This window comes from Meles meles, chromosome 5, assembly GCF_922984935.1.
Source record: "Meles meles chromosome 5, mMelMel3.1 paternal haplotype, whole genome shotgun sequence".
NCBI lineage: Eukaryota > Metazoa > Chordata > Mammalia > Carnivora > Mustelidae > Meles > Meles meles.
Genome location: NC_060070.1, coordinates 143,806,463 through 143,820,237, shown reverse-complemented (window position 1 = coordinate 143,820,237; position 13,775 = coordinate 143,806,463). Strand labels below are relative to the sequence as shown.

At 46.6% G+C, this 13,775-nt stretch overlaps 1 protein-coding gene across 1 annotated transcript in view; it reads left to right on the top strand.

Annotated features, from left to right (window-relative positions):
- KIF13A (kinesin family member 13A) overlaps positions 1-13,775 on the top strand; it is a 199,800-nt gene that overhangs the window by 126,274 nt on the left and 59,751 nt on the right. Inside the window, 4 exon segments of the mRNA XM_046004604.1 lie at positions 596-730; positions 1,529-1,641; positions 12,716-12,827; positions 13,200-13,412. Coding sequence (XP_045860560.1) covers positions 596-730; positions 1,529-1,641; positions 12,716-12,827; positions 13,200-13,412 — 573 coding nt within the window.

The window sequence follows — 13,775 nt, the reverse complement described above, 5'->3', positions numbered from 1 at the left end:
AGAGCCACCCCTGCCCTGTCTCTTGCTGTATGTGAGTAAAGTTACTTGAGCTCTGTGAACGTCCGTGTTCTGTGGCTAACAATCAGGGAATACTTATTTTATAAAGTTCATGCATCTAACGTTGTGTAAGAGCCCGTGGGTTCCAGGTGTTTGAAGATGAATAAGCATTCCCTGTCGCTGGAGGGCCACGGTGTCAGCCGAGGGGGCCACGTCAACAAGCCGTCCGTGGCTCTGCAGAATCATTAAGCACAGGAGAGTTAGAGTCACATAAGGTCACTGCTGTGACTGAGTGTCTGGAGTGCTCCATGAACATTAGCTCTTTCCCCACCTAGGAAGTTGCAAAGGGAAAAACGAGGTGCTAACCAGAGAAAGGAGACAATTGTGGGGTGGCCAGAATGGGGGGAACATTTCCTGTTCTAGAGGGTGGTGAGAGGTGGAGGCTCAACCCTTGCCCCACGGAAGACAGTCGGGAGGCGGTCCTTACGGAAGGGCAGTGCCAGGCGCGCCCTGGGATGGTCATTACGCCGTGCACCGGTGGGCAGGACTGCGTTCCTGTGTTTGCACTTCTAATGTGTTCTTTCTGCCTCGCCTCTAGGATATTGAGTCATTGATGTCTGAGGGAAATAAGTCTCGGACGGTCGCTGCGACCAACATGAATGAGGAAAGCAGCCGCTCCCATGCTGTGTTCAACATCATAATCACACAGACACTTTATGACCTGCAGTCTGGGGTAAGAGCCCGGGGACAGCCTTCGGGGGCAGGAGAGGAACGCACACGTCCCGCAGGGCTGGAGGGCTTCGTGGTTGGATTCCGTGGCTGGGGATTTCATGCTGGCTTTGCTGCTTACTAGATAAGCTACTTTACTTAAATTGTTCCGTTTATGAGGTCTTCCTTTATATATAACTTTAAAAAAAAATTGCGTTTCTTGTGTAAACTCCATGAACAGCAGTGATGTCACCAAACGGCTTTTAATATGTATCCTTTCATCCTGAAATCCCCCTAAAAAACGACCGAGTCTACCTCATAGCCATTAAGGGCTATTAGAGAGGAAACCACACTTAGCCTAAAGAACACTTTTTCAAAAGAAGAGGATTTTGACCTGAATTTGCAGGAATCCTCATGTGTTTCCTCAAAGGCACAGAAAATCTCTGGCTTCCTGACCGGATCCGGAAAGCTGAGTACGCAGGCTCCGCAGTGACGTGCAAACACTGTATTCCCGCTCCAGTTCAAAACTGACTGTGATGGGCACCTGGCCGGCTCAGGTGCAGACAAGCCTGTGACTGTTAATCCCAGGGTTGTGAGTTCGAGCCCCACATTGGGTGCAGAGATGACTTGAATGAATAAAACTTTAAAAAAAGTAAAAATTAAAAAAAAAATTGACCGTGACATCGCGAGTCCCCATGGCTCCACCCCTGACCTGTTGTGGGGGCAGGGCCACTCGGCTGCCCTCAGTTACGGTGCAGACGTCGGCGTAGATGTATGCGTGTGCCCTCACAGGTGTTGTTTCTCTCTTGTTCCCTGCAACCAGAACTCGGGGGAGAAGGTCAGTAAGGTCAGCCTGGTGGACCTGGCAGGCAGCGAGAGAGTGTCCAAAACAGGAGCCGCAGGAGAGCGACTCAAAGAAGGCAGCAACATTAACAAGTAAGGTGGCCGGTGGGACTTGGGGGTCCCACAGCAGCCTCACACCCAGCTTCCCAGGTGTCCGGCTGTGTCCGGGGTAGGGGGCAGGGCTTGGGGCGCCGGAAGGAACGGATGGTTCTGGTGGCAGGTGCTTCCGAGTCTGTGTAGCTTTAGTCAACGGAGTTGAAGAAAACCAACAGCCCTGCCTCTCCTGAAATGCATGAGGTTTATTTGCCTGAAGCTACACGTTGCAGCCCTGTGCGTGTCATCATCGTGTCTAATGTGGTCTTAGGTAAAGGCCTGTCACAGCCTTGTCACTCAAATCATATCTTAGATCAACCCGAGGAGCTGCCTCTGAAAAGAAAACCTGCTCTGAATCCCTTTGTACAGCTGATACTGCTTCAGCGTCAGCGCCTGACAAAACTTAATAGTCGTCCCATAGCTGCCACGCTGAAATGTCAGGGTTTGCCTTGGGAGCCTGCGGTGTGCCCTGTGCTGCCCTAGGGGCTGGAAGAGAACAGGGTGGTGCAGGGTGTGTAGGAGTTTGCCAGGCAGACAAAGGAGAGTCAGGTGTTCAGCACAGACAAGTGGAGGGCTTGTTCTTTTCCATAATGCGGTATCCCAGGATGGCTCCTGCCGGGCAAGAGGGGTGTTTGCTTTCCCGCTCAAGAGGGAGCAGAGTTTGCATTTAAGAGTGTGCACTCCAGTCAGACGGCTGGAGTTTCGTCCTTCCCTTCACCTCTCTGTGCTTTCTTCTTCTCATCTGTAAATGGGGATCGTAGCAGTCCCTACTTCATAGACTTGCTGGAGCGTACGTGCCCGGGACGCACTTTGAACAGTGCCTGGCCCGTCTTGTGTGCACTGAACCAATACTATTTGCTGTAGCTAATATTTTTATAATCTGTACAAATAGCATGACCATCATCATTATTCCAAGTTCAGCAGAAAGTAGTTGAGTTCGTATCTGTAACATCTCTCTCTCGAGACATAGTAACTTGGGTTTCGTTTAGGACAGCGGGTGACAAGAGGCAGTCTATGCAGGAACCCGTTTGTGCGGCTTGCCCTTTAAAATGACGCAAGCACATTATAATTTTAGTGTGCTGAAGTTTAAAATTAGAAGGAAAATATCACCCCCTCTATCAGCTGGACAGAGCGGCACTCACTGAAGAGACTGCTGCTTTAGGGAGTTAATCTTGTGGTCATCCTGTCTCCTGCTCTCATAACAAAGGGTTTGGCTGTATTTCATGATGAAGCACTGTAGGAGCCCAGGCTGGCACCGCAGCTCCGCGTTCCACAGTGGGCTCGAGGGCGGGGATGGGAAAGCAGAAGTGAGGCATGAGGGAGCAGGTATCAACGGACAGATCGTCACCCGTCCCAGAGATTTGTTTACTGGTGTCAGCCACGCTAGCCCTTTGCCTTCTGGCCGGGCTTGTGGGAAAACGCTAGAAGTTCTGTGCCGAGAATTTGTGAGAATGTCGGGCATGGCTGGCTGTGGTGTGTGATGCTCGCTAACTTCTGCTGACCTCTTAGTGTGATCGGGCGAGGTTCTGAATGGTGCATATGTAGTCACTCATCTGATCCGCACACCAGCCTTGGGGGAGCAGGGGAGTGTGTTATCCCTGTTTTACAGAAGAGGAGACCAGGACAGAGAGGGATTAAGTAATGTGCCCCAAGTGTCAGAGCTCTAAGTGTGGGTTTGGATTTGGCTGCAGGCAGTCTGGCTCCAGAGCCCCGTAGAGTACCTGGGGTGACCATGTGTTTCGTTTGCCTGCAAGAGTTCTGCTTCAAACTTTGGTCCCGGAGTCACGTTCGTAGCGCCCTCTTCAGTTTGGGCACTGAATTACATATGGTCCCCAACTGGAGTGCCTCCAGGCCACATAATAACATGATTGACATCCGCGGCAACACACTCTCTTCCCTAATGCCCTACTGAATTGAGCGGAATGCTCTTAGCATCCTGCTGTCTTTCCTTATTTATGCACTGGGTTTTTCACAAATGGATCTGTGGATTTCCTGCTACTAGTCAGTGAGAGCTGATCCTCATTGTGGGGTTCTTTATAGTTATCTGAGCGCTTTCATATGCATTGTTTCATATGAGGCTCCTAGTAGGTATTTTTATCTCTGTTTACAGATGAGGGAACTAACGCTTGAAGACATTCAAGTAATATGAATAAAGGCTGAGCGGACATTTATTATGTGCTGTGTGTTTGGCACTGCAGTCAATGGTAGGCATGCAAGAGACATTCAGATGTTCTTGTAGACACTACTGCCTCCCCACCGCCCCCCAATATGCCCCGATCCTAATTCCCAAAACTTATGCATATGTGACCGTGCAGACTGAGAACTTGGCAGATGTGATGAATTAAGGTTCTGAGAAGAGGAGATGATCCAGGTGAGCCTGCTGTAAAAACTAACCTCCTGAAGAGTGAAGGAGGGAGGCAAGAGGGCCAGCGCCAGTCAGAGTGATGTGGGGTGAAGAAGCCTTCACCTTCCATTTCTTGTTTGACAGTGAAGGAAGGGACCACGAGCCAAGGAACACGGGCAGCTTGTAGGAGCTGGAACAGGCGAGGCAGCAGTCCCATCTCCTAGGGCTTCCAGGAGGGGTGCAGCCCCACGGACACCTCGTGGCCCAGTGAGACACGTGCTGGACTCCCGGCCTTCCAGAGCTATAATAGCTGTGATAGCTTCGTGTTAGGGTTACTTTTCACAGCCTGATGGCTGCCTTTGAGGAGCACATAGTTTAGGACAACAGGAGGTTACTTCACTTGAAAAAATGAAAGGAAGGAGGATTTTTTTTTTCTTGGGCCAGACAACGCTGAGAGATCCTACATCAGCCAACACTAAAGCAGGGAACTGTTGTTTGTATGACACCTTTACCAGCCTGTGGATTTGCCGAGTTGGCCTTGTGCTTTTCCCAAAAAAAAAAAAAAAAAACTGGCTCCAAGGGAACGGAGATGCCCCGGGTCCTTTTCCACTGTGCCTTAGTCCAGGGCTGTTTTCTTCACCCCACACGCCTCTCTGGTCTCCCTGGGCAGGTGCCTATGTCCCAGGAGCCCACTCCGGACCCAGGTCTCCAGCCTGTCCTCCAGGTTCTCACTGTGGTCCTGGGGACATAGCAACTGCATGAACAGGACATCTCGCCCTTACATGGTTCCCTGACGTCTGCAGAGCTGTCTGGGAGACCTTCATGGAAATTGGCCCTCTGTCCCTTACCGACCGTTCCAAAATCCAGAACGCTCTGAAAACCAAGTGCTTTTCTTTTTTTCTTCACAGCTTACATGTTAGTAGAGCCTCCCCTGAACTCTCGTGAGGCTGTCTCTAGTCTTTGTCTGCGTTTATAGTCTCTGTTTACTCGAGTAGCGTTTCTACGTTCTTATTTCTAAGTTTAGCTGTAGAAATGCAAATGGATGTTATTACGGGCTGCTGTCCCAGATCTGCCCGTGGTCATGTATAATGCATGCACTGCACTTCCTGAAATTCAAAATATTCTGCATTTCCACACCCAGGTGGCCCCACGGATTTCAGGTGAGGCGCGTGCACCTGCCCGTCTTTGATCCGTGTAGCCGATGTGTGTTGAGCACTAGATGCGCATAAGAGCACAGGGAGGAGTAGATGGGACTCTGGCCTTGGGGAGGTCCAGATCCAGGGGGAAGGATTGAGGGGAGTATGACTACATTAAGCGCCATGGAAGCTTGCCCAGAGGGGGCCAGTGGGAACACGGGGACAGCGCAGCTGGAAGGCTCAGTGAGGGCTTCCCAGAGGAGACACTGGAATTTCTTCGTTACAGAAACCAGCTGTGTGATCTTTGGGTGCGTCAGTTTTGTCAGCTGTAAAACATGGCTGAGGCAGCCCTATGAGCAAGGCAACTATGGGCATTAAATTAGTTACTATTAGTAAATGCACAGCATGTAGTGAGCTCTGTGTCAGTGTGTACTAGCCAAGTAAAATAAATAGTAAATTGATAGGGGCTGCCTGATGGCACCGCAAATGGCTTTTTAAGCCTTAAAATCAGTGCCCCGTTGAGTGCTAAAATTAAAGAAATCTCTGACATGTGTCCTATGCTTTCTCTTGGCCTCCCGTTTGGGCTTCTCTTGATGGAACATAGTAATCCTCTTACGCAGACCGGTCAGGGACTTTACACAGACATTAGTGTCTGCTTAATGGGCTCCGGACGGAGGAGCTTCGTCTCTCCTTAAGCTCTTAAGAGCGTTAAAGCACACATTATTCCTTTATTTGGAGAGCTAAGGCGCGGTGTGTCTGCACCGCCGTGGCCTGTTCCTGGAGCGAGAGGAGTAGTAGGTCTGTAGACCATCCTCGCAGGGGAACACATCCGAAAACGCCGTCTGTCGCTCCACCTGTCTGCTGAGGATGGAGAGAGGAAGTCCGTCCCCGCAGCTGGAGGCCAGCAGGCGCGCTTCTTGGAGCGCTCATTCACATCATGGGATGCTCGCTGAAACCCCTGGGAATGTCCCTGAAAAAGGTTCTGTCTTATTCTCAGTAGTGGCCAGTTATTAAGTGCAAACAGTGCTCCCCTAATGAGTATCATTCCTGGTCTCAGTTCCATTATAATCACTGTGGCTGGTTATAAAGTGTTTATTAAGCATTTCCCCGAAGGGGTTCTATTCCACATTTGTTCTATGGATGCAGATATATGTTCTTCTTAGGATTCTGTCCAATAACTTATGTGACAATGTAGTAAAGTAGAAGCATAGTATTTATAATGTCATGTGTCTCATTCCTCCTTTTCCTCTTCTTGAGTACTTCCCAGGACTCTTAATCATTTTTTCTCGGAAATCGCACTGAAATGGGTATTGCCTGCATAACCAAATGTGAACTTGTACCTGGGGAGAGTAAAAATGGCCCGATTCTGTCCATTACTCAAGGGCCGGTAGGGGTCCTTATCAATGTACCACTTACCCATTGCAGGGTCCACATATGTGGGGAAAAAATCTGAATAAACATCTTTGCATTTAACGTGAGAGACACGCAAAGGACAGAGCAAAAATCTCTTTGGGAGGCAGTGGTCACATGTTTTGGGGCAAGTGGCATTGTGACTTCAGGGTTTCTCAGAGCATTTTTGGGAAATCCTAGTTCCTCAAGTGGCTCAGGGAGGAAAAAGACCCTTGGACAAATAATTTTGAGCAAGGCTGTTTAAAAAAGCCTCCCTTCAGAGGCGCATGAATCCCATATAACTTGAACTCACTCCCTGAACTTATTTGATGGCAGAATTCTAGGTATTACATCTGCTAAAATCTGCAGAATAAATATTCAAGAGAACTCATTTTTGGAAATGTTCGTGTGTATTTGATTTCACCATGGCACTTGAAACGGAAATGAGACTGGGAATGGTACTTGTTACACATTGCACTTTATTGGACTTGAATGACTCACATTGGCCACCAAAAATCGGTGGGGAGTGGGACGAGTCCTTCCTCTCCTGCCACAGGATGGGATTGTCCTTGCCCCTGGTTTGCCGTACATACCCTTTGCATTTTCCCTTTACTGTTAAGAGTGAGGACTTAACTGGGGACAAGTACTAACTCAAGTCCACTAACTTCATCAGCTTTCAACTTTCTTTAAAAGCAAAGGATTGCATTTTTCTGTAAGTGACAGTTACAGTGATGATCAAAATGGTGGATTACTTTTCCTCACTTAACAAGAAGTCCAAGGGCTGGTACAGTACCTCAAAAATGCTGTCAGGCACCCAGCTCAACGAACCTTAGCGTGTGGTCACGTTGTCCTCGTGACCTCAAGATGACTCTATCATTCCAGGCATTGTAGCCTTATTTGTGTTCCACACTAGAGGGGGAAAGGAAGGGCAAAGGACTACTGGCTTCTGGCTTATGTCTACGGAATATGTACCTTTTCTACCAGAACAATAGCTTTCTTGGACGCCCCACCCAGTAATGTCACCCTGCATCTCATTGGCCAGAGCTGTGTTTCGTGGCTTCGCAGAGCTGCAGAGGACTCTGCAAAGTGGAGTTTTTAGCCCAGCAAAATCAGGGTTCTGTTAGCAAGCAAAAAAGGCAGAGGGGATACCATTTCCCTTTTTCTCTCAAACATCCACAGAGAGTACCAAAGCCAGCATCGAATCAGTCCTTTTTAGAAAGAGACCCATGTTCTGTTCTTTAGTGTACTCTAGACTCAGTTTTACTCAGCAGATACTGACATTTCTGTAAGTCAGGCACAGTAATAATGGTACGATCTAGAATGGTCTCCGCTCTCAAAGCAATCAAAACCTTAAGTAGTACGAGATAGAGAAATACACATGCAGGTAACTCTAGCAAAGTTTAATAACTACTGCACTTAGGACCTTAGACAAAGATCACTAGAAAATAGGTAAAATAATGTATTTGAAAGCCATCTGGGAGAGTATAGCTAACTGACATCACATCATATCCACTCCTAAGGGAAGGAATCTGGTGGTTAGGGTTTCAAGGGAAACTATGGAGGTTGGAGGAAGGTGCAGAAAAGGGAAAAAAATTAGTTATGACCATATTTTTCTCATTGATTGTACTTATTGGGGCTGTTTTTATTTTGTTTTTTGAGCCTCCTAGTTTTCTTAACTTTCTTTTTAATGTCAAATTCTCTGTTGTTACACTAGATAGGTAGATTTTAAAAATTTCAATGTTAAAACATGGCTATCTGTTCATAAATGTTATCCCCTAGCCTAATCCTTCTGTCCTCCCCATTTACTCCGTGCCCACCACCCCAGCCCAAGAACTTGCCCAAAGGTTAGGAGCTGCCTTACTATCTCCACTTCCCTTAGGTTCAGGGAAGGAGCTGTACTTTGGTAGAACAGAAAGGTTCCCAGGACAATTTTTTCAGCCGCTCAGATGGGCAGACAGCCCCACCCTGTCCTGGAAACCTGTGAGCTGCCCATTTGCCTCCAGCATGAGAAGACAGCAGTAGCAGGATCCGTAATTTGTGATTTTGTTATATTCTTAAGCTCCCTAGGAATGAAGTTATGTTCAGTTTTCACACGCAGTTTTTGAGATTCCACAAACCCCCGGATCACTGTTCCTGGGTGGAAGGTCACAGGGAGGAGTGGCATCATGGCTCCCTGGTCACCGGGTGACCTGGTTACCTCCCACCCACCGTGGAAGTCTCCTCACCCTGCAGTTTTATTCTTTTTGTTCCAAGGGGACAGCAAGTTGAGACAGAGGCCTTGTTTTGAACGTGTGCACACGATCAGGTAAAAGGCTTCTACTAGTCATAAGCTTCCCTAAGCGGTTAAGTTCCAGAACACAGCACGCAGGAAACAGAGTCACGTGACTATGCCTGACCGGCCCCCGAGTCACGTGATCATGTCTGCCCTGCCCCACCCCTCCCCTGTGGCTCTCGTGCTGGACGTGCTGACGTGCTGAGGGGATGTCCTGGGGCAGCCTGCACGTGATGTGGGCAGTGACCACATTGTGCTGCCCTTTCCCTTTTTCTCTCAAAGCCCTCATTTAATTTTTTTGTGTCTTGCTTAGGGTGCCAGGAACTCTCCCTTTTTACTCCTCACACTTTCGAATCAGAAAATAGTAGCGGTTGCCACCAGACAAAGTCAGATCCTGTCTCCTCAGTGATGAAAAACACATGACCAGCCCAGAATGGGTTTGCACTAAAGGGCACTGTTCTCTCGAGAATTGCTGGTATCGACCTTGGAGTCGTGGAGCGTTTTATAGTCTGTATCAATTAAAGTGATTTCTGCTGTATTTACTAAAAACTGATACAGTGCGAAGAATTGTTTTCAACTGAAAATTTTATTTCAGTAGTTGCAAAATGTGAACAATGCCCTATATTCTATAAGCAGAAATGTGGTTTTGCCTTAACATTGAATTCCTGTTTTCTTCTATTTCATATATATCATATGCCATTTTCTTTCTTTTTAAATATAATTTTTATTTCATAAGTGTACTCTTTAGTTCCCGTGCCACCAACCCCCTCCCCCCTGGTGACCATCAATTTGTTCTCTAGAGTTAAGAGTTTGCTTATTGGTTTGTCTGTCTGTCTGTCTCTCTCTCTCTCTTTTTTTTTTCCTTTGCTCATCTTGTCTCCTGAATTCCACATATGAGTGAAATCATATGGTATTCATATTTCTTTGAGTTATTTCGCTTCACATTATACTCTCTAGTTCTATCCATGATGTTGGAAATGGCAGGATTTTGTTCGTTTTTACGCCTGAGTAATAGTCCATTGTGTATATATTCTTTGTATCCATTTATCTGGATAAATGGGCTGGATAAATTGGGCTACTTCCATAATTTGGCTATTACAAATAATACTGTGATAAACATGGGGGTGCATGTGGGTTTTGGGGATAAATATCCATTAAGGTAATGACTGGGTAGTAGGATAGTTCTATTTTTAATTTTTTGAGGAACCTCCCTACTGTTTTCCACAGTGGTTGCACCAGCTTGCATTCCCACCAACTCTGTGAGAGGCTTCCTTTTTCTCCACATCCTCACCAATGCTTGTTTCTTAACTTTTAGGCATTTTGACAGGTATGAGGTGATACCTCATTGTAGTTTTGATTTGCATTTCCTTGAAGATGACTGATGCTGAGCATCTTTTCATGTGTCTGTTGGCCGTCTGTGTGTCTTCAGAGAAATGTCTTTTCATGTCTTCTTCCCATTTTTAATTGGATTATTTGTCTTTGGGTGTTGTTTTGGCTCCTTATTGGATATGTCATTTGCAACTATCTTCTTATATTCAGTATGTTGCCTTTTAGTTTTGTTGACTGTTTCCTTCTTCGTGCAGAAACTTTTCATTTTGATACAGACTATAATTTATCTTTACCATTTTCTTTCTTAAATTTGTTACCTTCCAGAGGACTGATGGATTGATTGAACTTGAATTTTTTTAAACAACTATATTGAGAAATAGTTCACATACACATCCTTAACCATTTAAAAATGTACAGTTTAGCAGCTTTATTATGTTCAGAGTGTATGACCATTGCCACAATCTAATTTGAAAATCATCCCCAAAGTAAGCTTGTGTCCACATCATTCGCCAGTCATACCACCCCCAGCCCTAGACAACCACTACCTTCATCTCTACAGATTTCAGCTCTTCTGGGTATTTTGTATCAATGGCCTCAATAGGTGGCTGTATTAGTTTCCTAGTGTGGTAACAGATTACCACAAACTGGGTGGCTTACCCCAATAGAAAGTTCTGGAAGCCACGAATCCAAAATCAGGGGATTGGCCAGGTTTGTTCCTTCTTGGGGCTCAGAGGGAAAATCCGTTTCATGCCTCTCTCCTACCTTCTAGTGGTTGCTAAAGCTCCTTGACCTTCCTTGGTTTGTAGGTGCATTGCTCCCCTCTCTGCCTCTCTTTTCACGTGGCCTCTCCCCTGTTGCCTGGATGTCTTCTTCATGTGGCCTTCTTATAAGGCACCAGTCGTTAGATTACAGCCCTCCTTCAGCCAGTATGATCTCATCTTAACTAATTACATCTGCAGGGACCCTGTTTTCAAATAAGAATATATCTGAGGTTCTGGTGAACATGAATTTTGGGTAGACACTCTTCAACCCAGGACATTGGCCTTTGGTGTTTGGCTTCTTTCACTTACCAGAATTTTTCAGGGTTCATTCATGTTGTAGGTTATATCAGAATCCTGTCTTGTGGCTGAATAATATTCCATTGTGAGGACATACCACATTTTATTCGTCCCTTCATCATTTGATGGACAGACACTTGGGTGGTTTCTACATTCTGGCTGTTGTGACTAACACTGCTATGAAAATTCATGTACACGGTTTTGTGTGGGCAAATGTTTTCATTTCCTTTGGGCGTGGATTTAACTTGTGTATCTGTCAGTTGTATTGTACATATTTATGTCACTTTGCAGGAACGGCTGTCATTTAAAATTCTGGCCCGTTTTCTACCTCTTGATTTTGCCTTTGTATTTCAGTGATTTTTCAAATGACTCACCTTTAAGATTATGTTTTGTGAGAAACATGCTTTCTTTCAACTCATTTCATTGAAGTCTGTTGTTAACATTAAAAAGAAAACTAGTGTTTCACGCTAAACTCTTGTTTCCTATTGAAAGTGCAGTTGGTACTCCACCGTGACACAGAAGGGTGTCCTTCATCCCTCAGTTTCACAAATCTCTTGTTTCTATGGTGCTCTTTTCTCTGATGCAGAAAATATGTATTAAGTACCAGGGAACACTCATGAGCTTCAACCAGTGGGTCTCAGGCTCCAGCCTGCACCAGGATCACCTGCAGGGCTGGTTAAAGCACTGAGTGGTAGGTCCCACCACAAGTGTCTGAGTCGGTAGGTCTGGGGTGTGCTGGGGCCTGAGAATGTGCATTTGTAACAAGGTCGCAAGTCGTGCTGGTGCTGCTGGTCCCAGCACCACGTTTTGAGAATCATGGGCCTAGGCAGCTAAATCCATGTGTCACTTTGGGCATTGTTCAACCAGAGCTTGTTAAAATTTAATGTGCCTGTGAATCACCTGGAAATATCCTTAACTGGTTCCGACTCTGTGGGCGTGGGGAGGCTTCCAAGAGTTTGTGTTTCTAAGCAGCTCTCAGGGGATCCCAGTGCTGCTTTGTGTAGCAGGTGTTGAAAGAGTAGCCATATGCTGTCCTCTGCTTGGGTGGGTCTTTGTTCTGTGCAATTGTACAAACTCCACACTGAGTTGTGAAATAAGCTTGCCAGCTTTAACAGATGAGCAGAATATGCCTTGTAAATTTCAGGGGGAAGTTCTCTTCAAGTTACGTGGTTACGGCCCAAATGAGAGGCCCAAATGGTCCAGATTAGCCCCAAAGAATAAATGGTTCAGAATCCCAACGTAATATTCAGAGTCCGTTAGAAGTCTCTGGAGTGATTATTAAACGTGTGTTTCCAGGTACTGAAACGTCTGTGTCATAGGTCTTGTGTACAGGGATTTTAAATTCATTCTTTCAAATGAATGGAGTTACTTTTTCATTTCTCTCTGTCTCAGCTTCTTGACGAATTAACATACACTTGATTGTATCAACTTGAGGGCCTTGGTCTGCATATTTTATACTTATTCCCTGAAATGATTCTTATTTTATGGAAACAATGTAAGTATTCTATAAAGCTAATTAAAAAAAAATTTTTTTTTCTTTCGGCAGATCCCTTACAACCTTGGGGTTGGTTATATCATCGCTGGCTGACCAGGCAGCTGGCAAGGGTAAAAACAAATTTGTGCCTTATCGAGATTCAGTCCTCACTTGGCTTCTTAAGGTAATTCATTGTTCCAGCGTTCCTTTCCAACGAAAACTTGCCAGTTTCAGAGCTGGCAGCGGAAAGGTGTGTGCAGAGCTAGCCAAATAAGCGGCCGCCCCCGACAACGCCATGCTCCTCGTTCCCAGGAATGCAGAGAAAATGCGCCTCTGTCGCCCTCCTTACCGTGGGGGAGTGCTGCTCGACAGGCACTGTTGTTGCAACTCTAGAGAAACCACACCTTGGCATAAAATTATTTCTGAAATACAAACCCATTTCCACAACACATCTCTTTGCTCACAGAGAATGTCACGCGTGTTTTTAGCTTTCATCCTGCGTGCTGTGCACAGAATGGGGCTCGTTTCCTAAGATGCTACTGGAAATATTTTGCAGGACAATTTGGGAGGCAACAGCCAGACCTCTATGATAGCCACCATCAGCCCGGCAGCAGACAACTACGAAGAGACCCTCTCCACTTTACGATACGCAGATAGAGCCAAAAGGATCGTTAACCACGCCGTCGTGAATGAGGACCCCAACGCCAAGGTCATCCGGGAGCTGCGCGAGGAAGTAGAGAAGCTGAAGGAGCAGCTCTCGCAGGCCGAGGTAAGACCAGCCCGGGGCTCCCCGTCTCTGTGCGTCCCTGACTGGTGCTTCTGGAGCAGGGAAGGGTATTCTTGGCCTGCGGGTTTGGGTCATCTCCATGCCATTCAGCATCTCTGTGTTGATTGGCTGCTTCTGCATGCTAAGTGCGGTGTGGACAGCGTGAGTCATACCAGGCTTCTGTCCCAGGAGCTCAGCCAGCCGCTGAGGAAGCGGACGAGTAAGAGTCGGGGCTGCTGCTGGCTCGCTGTTGGCTTCCGTCGACCAGTTGGCCGTCGGCTGCAGATCTCACCCAGCGTGAAACTGGAAGGACCAAATATGTCGTTTTATTTTATTTTTTAAAGATTTGCTTATTCATTTTAGAGA